The 21,860-nt window shown below is 38.8% G+C and overlaps 1 protein-coding gene and 1 long non-coding RNA gene across 14 annotated transcripts in view; one reads left to right on the top strand and one right to left on the bottom strand.

Moving 5' to 3' along the window:
* Tmod (tropomodulin) overlaps positions 1-21,860 on the top strand; it is a 128,606-nt gene that overhangs the window by 81,089 nt on the left and 25,657 nt on the right. For 6 of the 13 annotated variants that reach the window (XM_076800395.1, XM_076800401.1, XM_076800403.1 and 3 more), the window contains 8 exons: positions 10,919-11,071; positions 11,159-11,326; positions 11,508-11,634; positions 11,729-11,949; positions 12,233-12,387; positions 12,465-12,561; positions 12,659-12,806; positions 15,566-15,645. In XM_076800395.1, coding sequence (XP_076656510.1) covers positions 10,919-11,071; positions 11,159-11,326; positions 11,508-11,634; positions 11,729-11,949; positions 12,233-12,387; positions 12,465-12,561; positions 12,659-12,806; positions 15,566-15,642 — 1,146 coding nt within the window. In that variant the 3' untranslated portion in view covers positions 15,643-15,645. Of the gene's footprint in view, positions 1-9,937; positions 10,020-10,155; positions 10,296-10,918; positions 11,072-11,158; positions 11,327-11,507; positions 11,635-11,728; positions 11,950-12,232; positions 12,388-12,464; positions 12,562-12,658; positions 12,807-14,135; positions 14,240-15,565; positions 15,646-15,740; positions 15,760-21,860 lie in introns of those variants that run through there. The other 7 variants (XM_076800398.1, XM_076800400.1, XM_076800399.1 and 4 more) reach the window with 5 other exon arrangements.
* LOC143361132 (uncharacterized) lies at positions 14,068-15,557 on the bottom strand. The gene is made up of 3 exons (XR_013083416.1): positions 14,770-15,557; positions 14,280-14,732; positions 14,068-14,205 (listed from the first exon to the last, which is right to left on the bottom strand). It is a non-coding gene; the product is annotated as an uncharacterized LOC143361132 (long non-coding RNA).

The raw sequence follows: 21,860 nt of genomic DNA, 5'->3' as shown, positions 1-21,860 counted from the left end.
GAGAAAAAAATGGTGAAGTTGCCTAATTTTCCATGCACCATCAAAAATGGACACTCCACTTCGCATCGTTATACATTTTTGTAGAATTGTTTTTATTCGATATTGCAAAATTTCCTTCGGTCAAAATGCACCTCTGACATCGTACTGGAAGCACAAAAAATTAAAAATTAACATCTGCAGTAGATCCTGAGAAAAATTAACACAAAGTTGTTACATTTTCTATATAGAAAATGGTCTACTATTAAAGCTAGCAAAAAGAGAACAATAATTTCAACAAATTGCTAAATACGATTGCTAAATATAAATCAAGTATACTAAACGTCTATTCGAAGGTACAGGTTGTGTAACATTGAACACTTTCCCCCAAGTACCCCAGACCTCATAAATCCCGATAATTAACCAATGTTTTTCCCTAAACCTTGCACGATAAAAAAACGAAACCATAAATTTGGAATGCAGTTTTAGCCAAAGATATGCAAATACGTTTCCGATAAATGTATATATAACCGAACAGGATTTGCAAGTCTGCACTTTTGCAACGAACTAAGCATGCACTAAGAAATTGCTCGTAATCTCACTCGCGTTCGCGTGTCACTATGTCTCAAACGAGAACCTAAAAAGAATAAGAGCGGATATTAAAAACGATACTTTCACGTGTTCTCGCCTTGATCTCCCGCGTTGAAAATGTTCTTAATAGTACAGTTTAATTGTTAATTATGCTTCGCGGTAACGCGACGAAAAAATATATAATATAATAACACAATTAATTCTTGGCTTCGAGTTAATTAGAGTAGGATCGTGTATGCGAAGAGCACGACGATTAGGGAAAATTCTTGATAATTAACCGCGATGTATGGAATCTCACGAAGCATTTCGACTGGTGGCTTCATTTGCGAAATAACGGTTGTAAAAATCGCCGTGGCGTGACCACGGTTATTTACAACGGTACCTGTTGCAGGATGAGTTATTCGCAGACATGTAACGGTAGTCGTTGTTTCATTGAACAACAGCTGTTATTGTTTTTAGCACAACAATAACCAGATTATATATGCATTCACGACAAAACAAGTGAATCAACATTCTAAAATCGTACATTTAATATCTTTTATCATATCGAATAATTGTTATTCGCTAGGATTGTTGCAGAAATGTTGCTAAAAATATTGGAGAAATAATCAAATCAGAATAGTGAAATTTTGTTGTAAAATTTTTCACTATTCTGATTTGATTATTTCTCCAATAGTTTTTGTTGTAAAACTTCGGACGAGGATTTATAATACAGCTGGAATGAAATTATGCAAACTGTATAATTGTTGACGAGAGTATCAACTATTTCCATTGTTTAGTATCGTTCCTTACTTTCCGTTTCGCATGCAATCGATTCATAGCCACAGGTGGACTCACCTGAAGCGAATACTGGTTCGTCTGCATTCATCGATAAAATTTGCGGTTGCGGCGTGATTATGGTTGCGGTCGCATTGCATAAAGATACTATTCTGCGCCCGATGAAAGCGGTTTGAAACGTATGTCTGGCGCGTGTGCATTTTTAGATTGTGCCTGGGCGCATAATTTAAAACTATGGAAATTTATTGTGTTAAACGATTTGCAAAAATTCTTTTAAAAGGTTCACATTACAATTGCAATTCACCAGCAATTTCAGAAATTGGTGGTACACATCTTAAAATTAGCACACCATGGTACTGCGGTACTGGCGGAGGGAGGGGGTAACTTTTACTCCATAAATAAAACACAATTTTTAATATACTATTTTTTTAAGACGGCCTAAAAAGTATAAAATCATTTTTCCTAGCCCCATACAGATAGTCCTGAAAAGTTGTGATTGCGAACTTTTAATAGCTATGAAAATACTTGTATTTAAGTATTTTTAAGTATTTTCATAGCTATTCAAAATTAACAATCTATCTGTATGGGCTTAGGAATCTGTATGGGGCTGGTAAAAATGATTTTATAGTTCTCAGTCCGTCTTGAAAACGAGGTATATTAAACATGTTTTATTTAAATAATTATTTTCTGCTTTTTAGTCTTGTGCGTTGTCGTCCAGTTCTGAGCTACGTTTAAAGTTTCAAGTGTCCAGCTCATCGGGAAGTTAGTTTAAAATGAATTGCAAAATTTTTACCGAACAGACACATATACAAGAAAGCGAGTTGATAGAAACTTGGTAAAATGGAGACGCTCCACGAAAACGCGTGTAAATATTTAGTTGTAAATGGACAGGAGTCTATAGAACGTTTGAACCGTGAAAATTTGTAGATACAAAATACAACCCGTTCCGCCACTGTGACGAAACACTCTGATTATGCAAATCGCTCGGGACGCGTGTCTCGAACGGGACAGTTAATTAGTTGAATTTATCGAGAGAAGTCTCGATAAGCAGGAGGCAAGGTATCTCTGCGGCAAAGACCATCTATGGCCAGACAGGTAGTTACGATAGCTGAACTCTCGAGGATTCCAAAGCTAGAGAAGGTGCAGCAATTCTTGCACTTTTAGATAAACATGGATGAGGTAAGAGCGGATTTCTAACTCGACGTTCGGTCGCTCGATCATTCTCGTTTGGTATTTGCGCGTCTTATTGGGGGTCAGTGGTATCCTTGGGAGAGATCGTCCGATGCGATCATCTGTCACCCACGCGGTATAACATTTGCAAGTTGATTCGTATCAAGGCTGGACTACTTGTGGAAAAATTCATTTTCTGAAAGAGAAAGAAAAAAACATCAAACAGTAGAGGGCAAGTCTTCGTAACAAATCTTTTCGCATGATTTGCATGGAAATGGAGCGAGACAAAAAATATAAATAATTCCACTCGTTCGAAAAGAACGTTTCCATATTTTGCTAACAAAATCCATTGTCTACACATAAGGTTGTTTTAATATTTACAAAGTTGTTTTGTAGACTTTCATTGCATTCATTTCTATTAACAATCTGAAGCATCGTGAATTCATCAAAGTTTTATGGTCTTCGAAAAATGGCACCTGTACTCCAGCGTAAGGTATTGTACTACATCATAAAGTGGTAGATATGCATCTGTGCTAATTCCTGTTTTGTAACAGCGTTTTATGCGAACACTGTTTGAACATTACGATATCATCGTCCTCCAGCAGTTACAATTGAATAAAGGTTAATTATAATTTTAAAACGTGCTCGGTTTTATCACCTTTTTAGCGGTTAAACTATGCAGGAGAGTAATTAGAGAAGAAATCTGTTATAATATTAATACATTTCGTTAACATGTTGCGTGTTTCGATCGGGAATTGTATAAAATGCGCTAATTGAAATGTTGTTCGACCAACAATTTAATGTGCAAGTGGGACTGCATGAAAATTCCGTCGGATGAAGAACAAACTCTAATGACGCTAATGACGCTGGTCTCGATTACGACGTAATGTAGTCTTCAATGCTAAACTCATTGAAATTCTTAAAATCGTCTGCATTCATTTCTAGACAAAACAATTTATTGGTAATAAATAAATTTCTTTAAATATTCCAACTATTTTGCTCTACTTCAATATTAATTCTCGTATTCAAATTCTAAGCGCACTCTTCTTATTTCATGGAAAACGAGAAGGTGCTCAGAACCATCTGCAAAATTTAGCAACAAATTCTAGTGCTCGTATGCTTCTTTCATATTTCCGTCCACGCGGTCGTTACACCGGACATAAACGAAACTCAACCATGCATTTTCCCCGTTTCGAACGAAAATAGAAAGGCATCTGCACGTGACACTTCGCGCGGCGCATCTTCCACAATCTGCCATATAATTGCGACATATCGTGGAATCATCACCAGACATCATCCTCTCCCGACACCTCGAACAGCCTTCGGTTACAGTCGTTTCACAACTAGAACTGCGGCCTGAGCAACGGTGCCGTTAACAATAACGATTTCGCATAATGTCATTCCGTTACTTTGTGCGCACAGAGATCCGTTTGCATGTTTCACGTTGCAATGCACCATCGTCGTGCTTTTTCTTCCCGTATTGATTGCAACTAGGTTCTGCTCGAGTTTCAACGTCTGGAAATTAGAAACCTGAATCCTCCGGTGTCTTTCTCCCAGAACGGAGTAAAACGAGTCCCCGAGCTGCTCGCACGCGATATTCGCGGCTCAAGAGACAATGATCGAATTAGAACGTGTATCGCTGCATTACTACACTTTTTAAGAATTTTGTTCGTCTTGTCTTTAACACTAAACCTACCACCGTCGGTCAAAATGCCAGATCCAGATTTTTTATTTTACAATCACTGAAATTGTAAAGATATGGACATGCAGGGACCAAAAATAAGTTATTCTAAAATTTTCTACCATACAAAATCATTGATAAAAGGTTGATTATTATTGAGATTTAAGATAATCTACACAAAGCATAAAGAAAAAAATTCGAAGAACAAAATGATTAAAAAAATATCGATTTTTATACTTTTTGGTTACAAATAACAGTTATTAGTGTCCAAAAAATTGGATCCTCCTCGATAACTGTTATCGATGAAGAAAGACTGTTTGGATTGCTCAAAGCAGTTTTCGATGAGAGATGTTCATTTCGATCGCTCATAACAATTATCAATGAGAGAAGTTCATTTCGATCGCTCATAACAATTATCAATGTGAGAAGTTCATTTCGATCGCTCATAAGTTATCAAGGAGAAAAATTTATTTCGATCGCTCATAACAATTATCACTGAGAGAAGTTTATTTCGATCGCTCATAATAATTATCAGTGAGAGAAGTTCATTTCGATCGCTCATAACAGTTATCAATGAGAGAAGTTCATTTCAGTCGCTCATAACAGTTATCAATAAAAGAAGTTCATTTTGATCGCTCATAACAGTTATCAATGAGAGAATTCATTTCGATCGCTCATAACAATTATCAATAAAAGAAGTTTATTTCGATCGCTCATACCACTTATCAATGAGAGCAGTTAATTTCGATCACTCATAACAGTTATCAATGAGAGAAGTTCATTTCGATCGCTCATAACAGTTGACAATTAGAGAAGTTTATTTCGATCGCTAATAGTAATTATCAGTGAGAGAAGTTCATTTCGATCGCTCATAACAGTTATAAATGAAAGAAGTTCATTTCGATCGCTCATAACAATTATCAATGAGAGAAGTTCATTTCGATCACTCATAACAGTTATCAATGAGAGAAGTTCATTTCGATCGCTAATAACAGTTATCAATTAGGGAAATTTATATCGATCGCTCATAACAATTATCACTGAGAGAAGTTCATTTCGATCGCTCATAACAATTATCAATGAGAGAAGTTCATTTCGATCGCTCATAACAGTTATCAATGAGAGAAGTTCATTTCGATCGCTCATAACAATTATCTATGAGAGAAGTTCATTTCGATCGCTCATAGCAGTTATCAATGAGAGAAGTTCATTTCGATCGCTCATAACAATTATCAATGAGAGAAGTTCATTTCGATCGCTCATAACAGTTATCGATGATCGAATTTCTTTTCACGTGTTCATAATAATTATTGATGAGAAAATTCATTTCAGTTGCTTATTTAATTACTGAGTTGTCCACTCTTTTTCGGATGGAGCAAGCCTGTGAAATTCATTGAGAAGGTTTCGTACAACAAGACGAATCAACAGGCCATAAGAACAACACAAAATCTGAAAATGAATTTTTCAGCATTTTTTCAACTGGGAAAATCAGAAATATAGACTCCCGTATTTATCAAAACTAGCGTGCATAATTCACGCTGTGCCCGCAACTCAGGTTAGCGTTGAACAAACCTTTTCTTCTCTAAAATTAACGTTAGATGATTTGCGGTGTAATTTGTCAGGAGAAAATTTGAATAATCTCATGTTTGTCACATTAAATTTTGATTGTAACAATTAATTTTATGAATAAAAAATTTATTAAATAATTGATTGTCTACCATTTGAAAGTTGTACTAATTAATAATAACTATTAAAAAATTCCTTCATCCATAACTGTTATGAGCGATGGAAATGAGCTTCTCCTATCAACAACTGTTATTAGCGATCGACCTAAATTTCTCTCATTGATACCTTTTATTAGCCAGCTGGATCGCTTGTTTATTAGCGATCGAAATAAATTTCTCTCATTCATAACTGTTATTAGTGATCGAAATGAATTTCTCTCAACGATATCATTTATCAACAAGAGAACAAATTTTCGGTTGCTGATAAATTATCAGTGATAATTCTTATTTGTAACCAAGACGATCTCAGTCGATGAAATATTTGTTATTCCATGACTTTTTTTCTTTTTGGTTATAACAGTTATGGGCCCTGAGGACATGTATTACAATACGAACCGCACAAAATCCAAATAAATAACAATCTCGTCATTTATAAAAGATAACATGTGTCAGTCACTTTTAAGGCTCGGTAGCTTTAGTGTTGAAAAACGTTTTGGTGTCATGAACGTACGAATTAACTGAGGTCGCTAAAAAAATGTTCTCGTTAACGAATCTACTCTGCCGTCTGAAGCTTTATGCTCAAATACTTCTCGGATCTACTCGCGTTACTTTTCTTCCAATTGCATGCGAATTCCGGCTCGCCTGACAGAGACGTCGGCTTTGTATGACCCTTAGAAGCGTTTTGCAGGAAATACGCGCCCCTAATTGCGCACACGGCCCATTAGCGCGCCTCTAACGCAGGATAGATCGCGTTGATTGACGTGCTTTTCCTTCGAAGATTTAATTACCGATACTTAAGCCGGTCTAATTTCGAGGCATTGCACTCGTGGGAAAAGTAGCTGCTGCCAAACACGGGGCAGAAGTTTCGAAATGCGACCAGCCTAAATGAATCGATCCTTTCAACAAGACATTAACGAAGAATCCATCGACTCTCGCATTAATTAGCTTCGAGGCTCAAACACACAACTCTTCTAACCCTTGAGCGGTGTCACATTTACCCGGATCGCACTTTTCGAAAATTCTGTAAAAACTGACTGTTCAGGGGGAAACCTTGTTTAAGCGGCCTGTTTTTCAAGAATCTTTTTGAAAAATGTAATGCGTAGATTGATTTAAAATTTGTGGTGTCATTTACTAATGTTATAATGTAAACAAAAATATTTTTTATCAATTTTAATTGTTAACAGCAATGGTGCAATGACGGCTTGAAAATGACATCCTGTAAATGCGCCGTGCAGCGTACAGTGCACAAAAATGATCTGAAACAAAAGAATCAAAATGGAATCGTTAGTTTATGCAAAAACGCGCAGCATGACATTCTTCTTTTATTAAAATTTGCAAAATTGCAAAAATGGCGCTGATCTTTATGCAAAATTAGTCTGCAACAATTTCAAGAAAGGGGGAGTGACATAAAAATGATCAATTCATCCGATGTCTCTTCTATTTCGTATTTCGCCTACTCGTTTTAAAATAAAATATCGCATAAAATCCACTTAAAATCCACGCATAAAATCCACAATCTAGTGACAACCGTCGCATTGAAATCCGAAGCAGGACGAGCAAACTTTCCCAAGAGAGTTTGTTAACGCGAGATTATTGCCAGAACGGATCCATCTAGACGGAAAACGAGACTCGCCCCTTTTTTCCATGGCCGTGAAAGTAAGTCGTTTTCATTCAGCCGCGCAGAAATAAACCTGCCGAGGAGACGTACAAACTAATTAACAGGCAGATTTCTCGCGAGCAGGCTGCGGGGTTATTTGGAGCACTGAAAGTTTCATTCTAGACACCGTTGATACCGTGTGGAAACCTTGTATCTTTAATCGATCTTGCTCTTTATATCGCCGACTAATTGTTGCTCGGGAATAATGAACAATGCGCAAGAAGCATCTTCGCTGGGAAGATTTCTGTTGCATAACGTAGGAAATGTAGGGGCATCGTTGTTTTATTGACGCCGTCATCTTTGGGCATTACGTAAAGATCCTGATTCTTTTCAGGCATGAAAGGAAGCGTGTTTGCGATGGATGTTGAGTGCACTGCTAGAAAGTATTGGGATAGTTAACGAGTGGATTTTATGTTTACAGAGATTGGTCGAATGCAAAACAGTAAAGACATTTAGAGAATCTAAAAAAAACCGTATTCTATTAATAGTAGATTAGTTTTGCAATCGAGTAAGACCATTAAAATGGGAAATGAGCGTGTACCGTATCTTGCAATTAATGCAGACAATTTTTATATTGCAAATCCGCTGAAAATTGTTTAAAAAGACAGCATACATATATATTTTATATCAGCAAATTTCTATACAGTGGTAAATGTACAATAAATATATAAAGAATTGTATAAGAAGCCTGTACACTTACTACCACAAAAGATACATGTATACAAGAGAGACTATAGTCTCTCTTAAAAAATGTTTGACCACATTTTACGGGGTTCTACTGAACTATTCTTACTCTAAAATATTCTGTACAATTTTTAGCATCGTCGCCAGTATAATATTCGCCCCCATGTACAAAACGAAGCATATATCTTTCAAAATTGATGAATAGCGAAAGTATTCGAACGTACTCCAAAATGGCGCCGCTTCCGGTTCGCCGCCGTGCTTTCACCCGAAGTGACATCTCGCGAGCATTATCCTTTATTCGAATATTCTTCGATCAAACGCCGCACGATCGTCCTTGCGTTTGAACGTGTCAGACGTTCCTTTGTATTCGCCTTGAAGCATTCCCGGGTCGTCCGCAGAAGACAAAACACAAAAAGGCCGCATTTGTTGGAGCGTCGAGAGATTAAAGCAGCCGGTGTTCGCAGAGGGTGTAATCGTTATTAATGCGGGCCTAGGTCACGGGCGACGGATCGTCTTTGGTGGCAGGCTAGTTAGTTCACGAGAAGGCCAGTGGCCGCGCTCGCGCTCACTATAAATAATCATGGCGCGGGGATGTCCAAGTATAGACCGTTGGGAGTTTGCCAGCCTGCGAGGAGGCCTCAGCTATTTTTGTGCCTGTCGCCGCTACGAGCGCTACAACAACCGATAGACACTCTCTAATCAAAACTGCAGAGGCCGGGGAACACGACAGAGATCCTCTCCTCTGTCTTTTCCGGCAATGAGGATCATCAGACCTGCGCGAACCACTCCCACCAGCAGCATCCCATGATCCACCCACCTCTTTCGGTCTTGCACCGTGACCTTGGCCAGATTGATTTATCGAGTTAATTAGCCCGGTAAACCCTTTCCTTTACTCTCCATTAATCCTGATCTTCGTTTACGGGAGAGTCTTAACTCATCACCTGCCGGCGATTATTTCATAATTTTTCAATGTCTATGAGGCTCATCGTTGAGGATTTTTTAATAGATCTTTCAACACCGATAGCAATTTTCATCGTGAACCACCAACGAACGTGTAGTCTCATTTCCAAACATTTTCAATCATTTGGAGAATAGCCTACTAATGATAACAATGTTTAATACTCACCGTTGAAGGAGCCATTAAAAAGTCTTTAGCCATAAACTTTTAAAAGTTACGAAATTACCGCCGGTGGGCAATGTGTCAAGATGGCTGACTGCTGGCCTTAAATGACCGATTACTAGAACAGGAACTCTATTAGCTACTTTTCCAAGTACCAAACCGGAAGTGTAGACGATTTTCTTTTTCATGATACGCTTTTCTGAACATACAAAGCAATTTTTATAATCTATATTACAGTATATAATTTATTGTAAAGACAGTATTTATTCAAATGTACATCGACCGCACTGTTTTGCTGTTTTATACTTCTCATAGAAACGCAGTCTTTATTTTTGACTTTCAGTATCCTAATCTGTCAGTACAATTTATAAATCGATTGTCGAAGATGGGTTTGTCTCTAATTCTCCCCGTATTAGTAACCAACCTATGTTTTTTCCGTATTCAATGGTGAATTTATTGACGTATATGGCAGTGTTTTGAAAAGCCCGCCATGCTTGTACCACAAAGTCAATACTTGCGCGACGCCGGACGCGCAGAAACTTTCTCCATGAGCTAGCTGTACTATATAGTTCATTCGCGCAAACACCTTGCAAGGTTGATGTCAAACGAGATACACGACAGCTTAACAAAAATTTCATTGTAAGTTTGACCCTTTAAATTATAATTAAATACAGATTGTTTCTTACATTATAAACTCCTCGTATTGCGCTTCTGCGGGAACATTTATTTAAACAATAACAGAGCCAGCCCACCGAAAACAAGCGAAATTTGTTCGAATATGGTATAAGCGTCAAAGGGCGCTGCCGCAATCAGCCGCAATCGGTGAACTGGTCAGTGAAGTCTCTGTCGTGAGAAGTGGGTGAGGTATTTGATTACGAGCGATTCACCTAATTCCTCGCCGAAGAAAACATACCGGTACTCACTTTCTCCATAAACAATTCACCCGAAAACAATCCGGGAATCTCGCGGAAGCTGCGATACTCCGTAATACTGCGTCTACGCGTGAATTTTCTCGGGATTAGCGTGGGTCGCCGATTTGGCAGATGAGTTGTCAATGAAAATCAATGCGGAATTATCTGGGGCAAAGGGCATCAGCCGCGTTGGACAGTTGCCGAATTTAAATGCAAGTTGTCGATTTGCTGATCGTTCGAGCAGGAACCTCCGTGTACACTCTTCGACATAGTGATCCACCGTTTGACGAAATATCTTCGTCGCTATCGTTCTGCACACTTGTTCCCCGGCTTCCTTCCGCGATCGATAAATAAACACCGCTGCTCTTTTCCCAATTGCTCAGTGAACGGTCGCGGCCTTTGAACTCGAGGAGAGCAAAATTAGTCGTCGATTAAATATTGTAGTCGTTTAGGAAAAGAAAATAGTACACTGTATAGTGCTCCTGTTAGATAAAAAAGTGTTAGATAGTTGGAGTAGATTAGTCGAAAGAGAACGATTGTCTTCGTATCGGAACTATTTATAAGATAATCGATAAAATGTCACGGAGATTCTCTGTTGTTGACCAAGAACCGTGGGAAACTTTTCAGACATCCGCATCGACCAAAACTACCACCATGACAACCGCAGCGAAGTTATACGGCAAGGACCTGAGCGAGTACGACGATGTGGATGTGGACGATCTATTGGCACAGCTCACTCCAGAGGAAATCAATATGCTGGCCAAGGAGGTGGATCCCGATGTAAGACTAATTATTTGTCACACATAATTGTATCTGTACTTTCGTCAGATTATTTTCTATCTAACAGTTTTTGCATCCCTTTCACAGGACAGCTTCATGCCACCGTCGCAACGTTGTAGTTATGAATGTGACAAGAGTCCAACAGGCCCCCTCAACCGGAAGAAACTTATCGAGCACATCAACAAACAAGCTTTGGAAACACCTGACATACCAGAATTAAAGCCCTTCGTACCTGGTGTAATTAGAGGCAAAAAGGTTTGTATTCTTTCAGACAAAATGATTAATCCATTCGCATCTGTACGCGGAATAATATACGTACATGATGACTGTCCCTTGTCACCCAGCATGGGATGGGTGGGTCGCTTATTCGGAGCTGTGATGCAAATGGGCTAATAACATATACAATATTTATCATATTCCTGCTACTTTTTTATAGTGGATTCCTCCCCCCCAAGAAACCGTGAAAGAGAAAGAAGCAGATGAACAAATTGCTATTGATCTTGGAGAAGAATACGAACAAGCTCTGTCCAATGCTACTCAAGAAGAAATTATCGATCTTGCTGGTAAAATATTCAAATACTGATTATCAGAATTAAATGTGTTTTGAGTTGGAAAAACTATAGATCACAATGAATGTATGATTTTTCTTGTGCGCAGCTATCCTCGGATTCCATTCCATGATGAATCAGGACCAGTATCATGCCTCCCTACTAAATTCTGGTCAGCCTGTTGGTTTGGGTTGGGACGGTGTTACAAAAGCTAGTCAACCAAAACCTTACCCAATGGATCCACCTAACGACACCGACGTCGATGCCACAATCAAACAAGTTCGAGAAGATGATGCATCTTTGACTGAATTAAACTGGAATAACATTAAAGTGAGTACGCGCGATCCATTAACACTTTGAGTGCCGCGTTGCACAGATATGGGAGACAGAATTATTAGTCGAGAGTTGTAAATGAATTTTTCCGTTAACGTATCGAGTGTAGCGATTTTGATTAGGAAATCTTAATATTTCAATTTTTATTTAATTCGATACGGAACTTTCATTTTATAGTATTTTTGTGACTGCCAGACCGGCACTCAAAGTGTTAATACTTTTAAATACACAGTTGTTATATACTGAATATTTTACTTAATGCCAATTTATTGTTCTGTAGAATATATCTGACGAAAAGTTTATTCAACTATTTGAAGGACTGGAGATGAATACGCATCTCGAATCTTTAAGTTTAACAAACGTGGGCGTCACCGATAAGACTGCGCAAAGGTTGGCGGAAGCCTTAGAGAAAAATTCTACACTCAGAGTACTCAAGTTAGTATACTGTTATGCACAGATATTATTGGTAAATATGAATAGAATGATTTCATATGAAATCTGTATGTTCTCAGCGTGGAAACAAACTTTATAAGTCCATCTGTGATAGTGAGGCTCATTAGAGGTCTCCTTAAAACGAAATCAATAGAAGAATTTCGGTGTTCCAATCAGGTAAAATATATTGATGATAATATCTAAAGATCTAAACTAAGGTCTAAAGATTTTGTTTAGCTTAATACGCGTGCATTTTTGTTTGTTTAACTTGCAGAGGTCACAAGTGTTGGGAAACAAAATCGAAATGGAGATCACTCAGTTGGTGGAACAGAATCCGACGTTGCTTCGACTTGGACTTCACTTGGAGTTCAACGATGCTAGACATCGCGTGGCTGCACACTTGCAACGCAATATTGATAGGAGTGAGTAACAAATTTCTGATAACAAATATTTAATTTCACTCTGTACATATAGTATTTATTTACTTCCGCCGATATTAGATATAAATCGTATTTATAGTACTAAAAACATTTGAAAATATTATCTTCCGTAAATTTGTATATCATTTAATATACAAATTCACGGTCAGATCATAAACTAGCTTCTTTTTCATATAAGTAGCATAAGACAATTACTGAATTATCATTTATTTTAACCATGTTTACAGTACTGTTCCTTCCAGGTGTTCCAGAAATATATCTTAATACATTGTAACCATTTTATATGTTTAAAACAATTCTTTACAGATTGTTCATTACACATACTATACTCGAAGTTTATCAACTGTACAGTTTAAAGACATACTTTAGTATGTATCTTCGTTCACATGGATTGGAGACTTAAACCTTGAATTTTTCGTTTAGATGGAAGCAATTGTATGGGGGACCATGGAGATCATTTGATGAAATGCTTCTAACACTTCCAACTCTGCTTCGTAGTCTCACATAGCGCTTTACTAGCTCATCATCATTCATCCATTCATTCTGCTAAATTCATTTATTATTTTTTTAACTAGTGGCATAGAGGTAATTATGAGATCCCGGAGTGCACCCATTCAAAGTCTTTATTCTCTGCATCATGTTTCCTAATATTTCCAAAATCGATTCTTATCAATTATCCCTTTCTTCGCCCTTTCTGACGCATTCCAATTATTTATTCTAGTTCTATTTATTATCACTAAATTATGATCGCTGAAGTATCTAGAAGATTAGCAAATACAAAATGTGACTAGTCTCTTTTCAATTTTCAGCTAAATACAGAACCAAAGGTTAAAGTACATAAATATTTGATTCGGTATGAGTTATTTAAATCACATTCCTGTTCCATTGTCGCTTTCAGCTTATTTAATATTAATAATACACGAAACACTTGTGGCTTGTAGCTCATGCTTCTAGCTTGACTCATACTTTTGTCGCTTGATTAATTAAATAAAGGATAAATATCTCGAATAGTTTATTAGAGGAAGTATATTTTATTGGCTTTCTGCTTTAGCTACAATGATTCTTTATTTTATAAAAAGGGAAAATTAATTATTCTAGGTTAAAGTTTCTCTTTATTTTATAGCATGATCTAACATATTTCCTCCTCCAATTCAACTTTCTAATTTTCTCATTCGTTTATTCAAGTTATATATAAACACAAGTTTGAAGTATTCAAATTTTCCCTTGGATTTTCATCTCTTCCCCGTTTTCATTCTTTTCAAATTGTTGGTAAATTATTGAAGATTTTAATCGTTTATTTATTTTTGTTAGTTTTACGTGTGGCACGTGCTAAGAAAGAGAGCGGTACACCCTCACAAAGTTTCACTATACCCATAGGCACCTTAAAAGACAGAACATAACGCAGATGAATGCAGTGAGTAGATTTGTGTTGAACAAAAATTTCAGTTTCAGTACCTTGTTGAGGATTTGTCTTTTTGCCTGACTTATTTGGTCTACGTACAATGTCCGTGATGGTCCCGAATGTTTTTCTGTTGATTCATTACGATCGATTTGTTTTGAACAGTCCTTGCCTGTTTCCGATAGTGTTGGTGCATTTTGCGTCGATGAAAGTCCGTGTTAAAGTCTCCGAAATCGTCATGGTTATTTAAAAAAATATATCCTCTCTGTTACGCATGCTGTTACGGAAAAAAGTACATTGCGAAGATAAAAATGTCACAATGTTAATGTTGCATTGATAACCACGGGTTAGTCAACTTACCTTATCACAGTTGGTATTAAACACTCATTTCATGTCTGATAAGAATGATCAATTGCACGATACCTCTGTCTCTGTATTTTTAACACTTTGTTTACGGAGCCCTAAAAGTAACAGTTTTACATTACTTTGTAAATATAACGAGAATATGTCTATCCAGATTTTTAGCCAGTTTTTAATAATATACACCGAAAGAAATAAACTTGATATTCCTCATGGGTTCATCTTTGCAATAATCGAAAATGAAAAATATTACGTAAAATAATATTGTAAACCTAGTGTTAATAATACCGTAGATAGCGCAATATTTATCACTGCAGTCTTACATTTGCAATGTGCTAGTATTAATAATGATTTTGATTATAAAAGAATGTTAGGAATCATTGATACCAGCGTAAAAATGATTAGTACTGATTATGATACGGGTTCCAGTTACTTCAATCACTGTAGCTATTAACAACGTCAAATAGTATAAACAAGTCTACACACATTTGTTAACAAATCAACATTCTCTGCACGATTATCTTCAGTTGCTCGCATCATGCTATCTTCCATTACATACTTTATCGCATTATTTACTGCAGAACAGTAGCGCATGGCATATTATAAACAAACCGTGGGAAAATTTATTTATAGGAATATCAAACATTTCAGTCTGTTTTTCGAATTGTTTTGTTGTAAGGAATAGGTCTTGGTCAAAACTATGAGAGATTATAGTAGTCAAAGGATCACAATGGCGTGCCTGCCTTCGCTGTCAAGGGGATTCGGAAACAACAATTTTGGTTAATGAAGTTGTACATCTTTTTAGTACAACGATTTATACAGGATGATACAGTTAGATGTTTAGTTTGTTTCGTTTCGACTTTCCCTGGTTAAGAAACATGTATATTATTTAATGTACAACACCGGTACCACCCACCGATGAGAGACTCAGCGAGTCACTGCTGCGAATTATACTTACGACACCTCTATTCTTTCCCAACAGTACGGAAAGACCTAACGCTGCGGCTACAGTTCCGATTCTTTAACATGAACCACAGGAAACGTGCCTTGATTCAATGAAAGGTAGCTACACGTTGAGTGCTGGCTCGATCAGAGGAATGAACTGCTTGTGGTTTTTATCTATCTAAGCCAATTATTAATGCTGATTATTTTTGCAGCTTCACTAATCACGCTTTGCAATAGACAATGCTGTATAAGGAACGTACAAGAAGTATACAAAGTAGGAGTCCTTCATATAAATGGAAATATACAAGGTGTTCAAACAATATACTTACTTCCTTGACAGCAGCAATTCCCAAGGTGATTTCAAGCAACTTTATCCTCTGCGAAAACGTTCTGCATTGTTAACACTTTCTCTGCCAAACTAGAAACCTCAAAAATTCCATAAAATCAAAGTAAGTTGTTTAATGAAATAAAAATTGAAAAAAATGAAATGTATGATATCGAGCAGTCCTCCAACTTTCTTGCATTTTACAGATCCTAATTAAATTTGGTACAATGAATATATTAACGTAAACATTCATTTTAAAACATGGACAAATATTTCCGTCATGGGTGACATGGCAGTCAACGTGTTAAGGAATTATTAACACGGAAAACCCGGACCAATCAGAGCGTGGCGTTGACACTGGCCGAGTCGGAATCCGTCGGTTATAACCGCGCTCTGATTGGTTCATGTTTTTGCGCTTAATAACTCCTTATCAAAGCCACGGAGAACGTTGCTTGGAATGACCTTGGGAATCACCTCTTTCAAGGAAGTACATTTAAGGGTTCACTCTGTATAAAATAGGAACTGTGTAGGGAAGTGTACGCATTAGTTAATCAACCCGAGGGACTGAAATGTATAAATAATTTCAGAGATTACTGAGAACATGTAGAAACTTCTTCCACAAATTTGTGTCTCGAAAAATAGTTAAATAGCTGTCCGCTAGCTCACACAATAACTGACTATAAAAGATATTCTCCGGAGACCAATGACTCTAGCTACCTAATGCTGAATATGAAAACGATGTTCCCTCCACAAAGAATGAAACTATTGATCCGTTTTTGAAATAGCAGAGACTCCAACGGTTTCACGGATTCATTAAATGGCCATCGGTCTTTTTTCATGGGTTTACACACGGATTCGTTGGTCTAACACGCCTAGCCTTTGAGGGGTGCGGGAGGTGGCTCGGAAGCAGAGTTTTGCGCTTGATCTGACACGTCGTTAACTGGGAATAGTGTTCGCGGGACGAGGTTTAACTACGGCGGACGGGTCTCGCAGCAAGGTTTAGGTACATCCTATCAAACCCGATGAAGTCGTGACGCGTTAATTTCCACGCAAAGCGAACCAGAGCCTCCTGGAGCTTTGCGTGACGTCCTCTCGACGTTAAATGTCGAGCAGCGAGCAGTTTAACACGTGCCGACGTGCCGTAGTGATGGGATCAAGCGTATCGCGACTGGTATCTTCGTCCCGGGCGAAACCGTATAGCGTGATTAGGCCTGATGAAATGAGTTGTCGCTCCTTTCATGGTTCGTTCCCTCGTGTAACTTCGTTCACGTGCGTTCCTAATGATATTAAGGTGTCAGTATTATCTCCAACTATTTTCATCCGTCTCGTCGGATGAGTTGCGTCAAGTGACAGTACGGTAGAGTTACTAATTTTTTAGCGTCCCGAATCTACTGGTAACCTGTTCGTTGCAGAACAAAAAGTTTCGAACAAAAGTCCCTTTATTATGTTCCAAGTTCTTTATTGAGCCTAGTGAAAAAGTGTTAGGGTATACAGGGTGGAAAAGTAGTACAGTAAAGTCTCGATCCAAGCCCAATCCTCGGGTCCGTGCTGTGATCAGTATCGCCAAATGAGGGGAGGGAGCACGAATCGAGGGGAAAATTTGGGAAATAGCGCGGTAGAAGGGGAAATTAGAGTGGGGGGTACCACTGAATACAGTTGAAATTATATCGTGTTTGGTGTCGTTTTAATCAGAAAAATACCACGGATAAGTCGGTGAAAGTCCCGTAAAAAAATAATGAAAAATAAAGAAGTTTTGTAATTGGATTAGTGGTGGTTCACACCGATATACCCGACCCGGTATCGGATTATGCAGCATGTTTACAGCGACCCTCGCGGAGTATGCCCCCCAGTGGAGGGGATAGGCGAACCACAAAGATCGTGTAGCTCCGTTCGGCTTAGATCAAGTCTTTACTGTAGTTTCTGGGATTAACTAAAGAGTATCTCGGTAATTATTACTTTCCCACCACGCATACCTTAATACTGTTTTACTCGGCATTTGATACTCCTTCGAATTGCATATTTCAATATTACAGATTACGAAACAAAAACTCAAGGCTGCCTTTGTATCTCGATAAAAAAGTGAGAGATAAAAAAAATCCAATTATTACATTGTACGTGCCGGTTAATGTCTAGCAATTTTTGTTTGAAATATATTTTTGATGCAACAGGTAGGTTGCGAGTAAGTTTAGGTGGTGCTAGCTTTTAATTAAAGAACTTAATACTTTCTGTCCGTAGTCTGTCACAGGCAATTGTAATTTCAAAACAGGAATCGGGCTCGTACAATGCGAGAGGAGATGGCAATCATTTTTACAAGTTCCAAAGCCTGTATTCAGCTCTTTGATTCATTCCGAAACGAATCTGAGTGGCTTTCTATTTTGATACTGCTCGATTCGAATGATTTGATGCCCCCCCCCCCCGGTAAATTGACGAACGCTCACGAGGATAGTTCGAGATCGATCCCATCACTATGGCGCTGGCGCACCGGTGGTAAATCAAGCTGAAACTGCTCCGTTGGATCAAACCGCGGCCCGCTACCGATAAACTTTTTCCGGCATGCTCGCGCGAGTACAACTCAATTAGCCCCGGTCGTTTGTGGGAAAAGTTGCCGGCCAGATTGCCGCTTCGCAGTTCAGATTAGCTGTTTACATAGGAGAACGGAAGTAATTTCTTTTTGTCACGCGAGAAACTTCCCCCGGCGAGTGCCTCTCCGCGTGGAATTATGTTTTTTAATTTTTTTGCAGATCTTTGTTGAGTGCGCTTTTTCTTTTCGGCGACACCCTCGTTAATGTTTCCCTGCGATCAGAAGTTCCGGTAAAAACAGTTTCAGAAAAAATTCTCGAGCATGTGCTACGTAATCGGAAGTGTGCTAGACTTTTCTCGAAGAACATTTGCAACGTATTTGCGAAGCGTACAATAAACGTCGAGCGGGAATTTTTCAGTTGGAAGTCCTTATTTTGCCTTTTCGTTTAATTACCCAGGGGAGTTTTAACATCCGAGCTAGTTACGGCGAGAATCGAGTTTCCCCGACCAATTTAGAAAATTGATGGGATGATTCTCAAAGTGGAATCGAGATTAGACGAGATTCTCGTTGCACAGTGACCAGGTTTTGCCTCGCAGCTCGTTCAGAAAGACGACTACGACGTAATAACATAATAGCTTCGACGTAACAGCTGTCCTTTATTTCAGTGTTCCACGTGTGATCAGCCTGCATCGTGATCGACGAACTAATCGATATTTCTTGAATGAATTGTGTTTCTTGTCGATTTTTGTGCCACTAACTCACGACGATACAACGAACGACACAGTTAGGTTGCGGATAGTCATGATTTCTCTATATATGTCGCCAAGGCCTGGATGGTAAACGTCGCGGAATTATCCCCACTACCACTGTGGATAATTCCGCGCTTAGAGGCCTCTGACGCCAAGGAGTACAAACATAACACGACTCGAGCATGTCTCCTGGACGATACTAGACGCTGACGAGGCCCGCGTTGCTGACATATATCGAGAATTCACTATGTATTCATAAATCAACACACGCTTGCTACCGGACCACGTGTGACTCTAGATCTCATTTGATTTTATTATAAACATACAAAATCCGCAATCTATATATGAAGTTCGTTGTCTTGCAGTTCAGTTTTCCACTAACCGTGTGATTTTCAGAAATTAAACCATAATTCGGTGCTTCCTTCTCGCATGACAGAACAAGATTGTGTGAGATGCACGAGAGAAGGCCTCGGCTCTATTTTTTTTTGTCGGAGCAGAGAGCCTTCGAAATGAATTTTAATAATGACTCGAAGGAAGCTCCGTTCAATAATCGTATGGAATCAGAAGACTTAGTATTTTGAGAATTAAAAATTGATTCGAAGAGAAGAAGGAATTATATTTCATGGGACAATAATATATGGAGGACAAACCGTGCAATATTTGTAAGCTTATTGTGATTTCTACAATAATTATGCTCCCTCGACACGGTGGACTTATAAATTGCTCATTAAAGTTTTCGAATTGCTGCGCCACTAATTCAGATACTTGTTAAATTAATGGTAATTCTTACACTTCCGAGAGCAATTCCGCCAATAGTTAGCGAATTTTTCGAAACAATTTTCAAAGCCTGCACTCATCTATTCTTCCTGCGCCAAGCTCTTCAATAATAAATAGCTACAAAAGCTACGAGGAGAGCTACAAGCTCAGGCACAGAATTAAAAGCATCCCTCGTGAAAGCGTTCGAAAGTTAAATCGAAAAGGCTCCTGCGCCCTTTGACTGCATCAAAATCTGATTTAGCAATTAACAGCCGGTTACGCAGCCGGAATAATTATTGTCTCATACAAATTCATCTGTATACAAATTAATTCGTATCCCTCGGAATCATTCGGCAGCAACTTTATTCTAGATTCAAAGCATGTATCCGCCATACTGAAGGTTCAGTAATTATTCGCAAGGCAGAGTAAATTCTCGGAAAATGATGGAGATTATTTTCGACAGTAGAATGTAAATAATGTCTAAATTGCAAGAAGAAAGGGCTCCAGATTAATTTGTACACCTGACAGCCTTTGGAGGGCTTCTTCTCTCGACGATAAGTGTGTACCAGTGAATAATTAGAAACAATTTACAGTCTTCTGGTTCTGCTCATTCGCTCGCTCGATCAGACCTCGTTGCAGATGGAAAGAATAAAACTAGAGATACAGTCGGGGACAAAATTATCATAGATTATATGAATAATACATGGATCTACGAAATCTTTACTTTTCTCTTCTGACGATTTTTAATTAATTTCTTTTACCTGGCAAACGAGTCCTTCTAACGTTTCAAAACGAAATTCCAGGGATTCGAATTTAAAAAATGTTTCCAGACGGTGTCCACTTAATTTTCTTCCTCGACTGTGTTTGTTTGCCGAGATGCGAAAGTTGTTTAATTCGCGGAGATAGTCGATGATGGACGCGCAGCGAAGCGGCCGCAATTTTCGCGAGGATGGAAAGCCCGATTTCGAGCCGAATGAAGGACAATTAAAAAGCAACGATCCTCGCGCAACCGTTCCCGCGTATATTTTATGTTTCTCGGTTATATTCCAGTCCCCGGCGGAAATTGCAATTTTCCGTGGCCGGATTACGTTTCTAGCTTTGAAATTTTCGCCCTTTTAATCGAGTAACGATTGTGCTCGCTGTGTCCAAAAGGACATCACAATAATTGATTCCGAGAGTTTCGTTTCGTGGATACCAAGTACCGCCAGCCTCGATAATCTAATTTTTTAATAATCCGAGCGCAAAGGTTTATTCGAGAGTTCCTTAACCCTCCTGCGCAGTGTTGCCAAGTGGTGCCCAAACGAATAGCTTTGTCCCCTCCTCCTTTTCCCCTTCCACTGCCCCATTCCCCCACCATGAGCACACTCCAACCACTAAGACCGTAGACTGGTCACGTGACGTGCCGCGTGGCGACCGTCGCGCATGCGCAACGTGTCACATGTTACTCTGGTCATCGGAGAGGGGGTACACTGTATTCCCCTCGATTTTCTCGACCTGGCGACATCGCTTTTGCAAGTTCTGGGCCTATGCCGGAGTCATTTCTGACCCACGCCGATATTTCACTAATGACTATTGACGGTCCCTCGACCTTACCCCCACCACTACCCAATGTCACTGGATTCAGACTTTTCTCCTACTCTACCTTACCCCCTCTACGACGCCGTCCCCCCTCTCCCATTTTCCAGCGGCGAGCATCCCCACTCTTCCGCCACGGCTTGGTCACGTGACGCAAGTTTCTGTCGCGCATGTCTCGCAATGTCACGTGACTAATCCGGTACTGGAAGAGAGGGAGAGGGTAACTGTATTCCCCTCAATTTCCCCGACACTGCCGTTACCGCGACGCGACGGGTCGCGAGTGACCCGGGCATAGCATAGAGAGGGAGGGTTAAGTGAACTGTAACTTACGCGAATACGGGATTTTACGCGTTTTTTAAGAAAACAAAAACAACTGCCAGGGTAGAATTTCAATTAGTAAGAAAAT

This window comes from Halictus rubicundus, chromosome 14, assembly GCF_050948215.1.
Source record: "Halictus rubicundus isolate RS-2024b chromosome 14, iyHalRubi1_principal, whole genome shotgun sequence".
Classification (NCBI taxonomy): Eukaryota; Metazoa; Arthropoda; class Insecta; order Hymenoptera; family Halictidae; genus Halictus; species Halictus rubicundus.
Note: the sequence above shows the minus strand (reverse complement) of the source record. Positions and strands in the feature narration are given on the sequence as shown.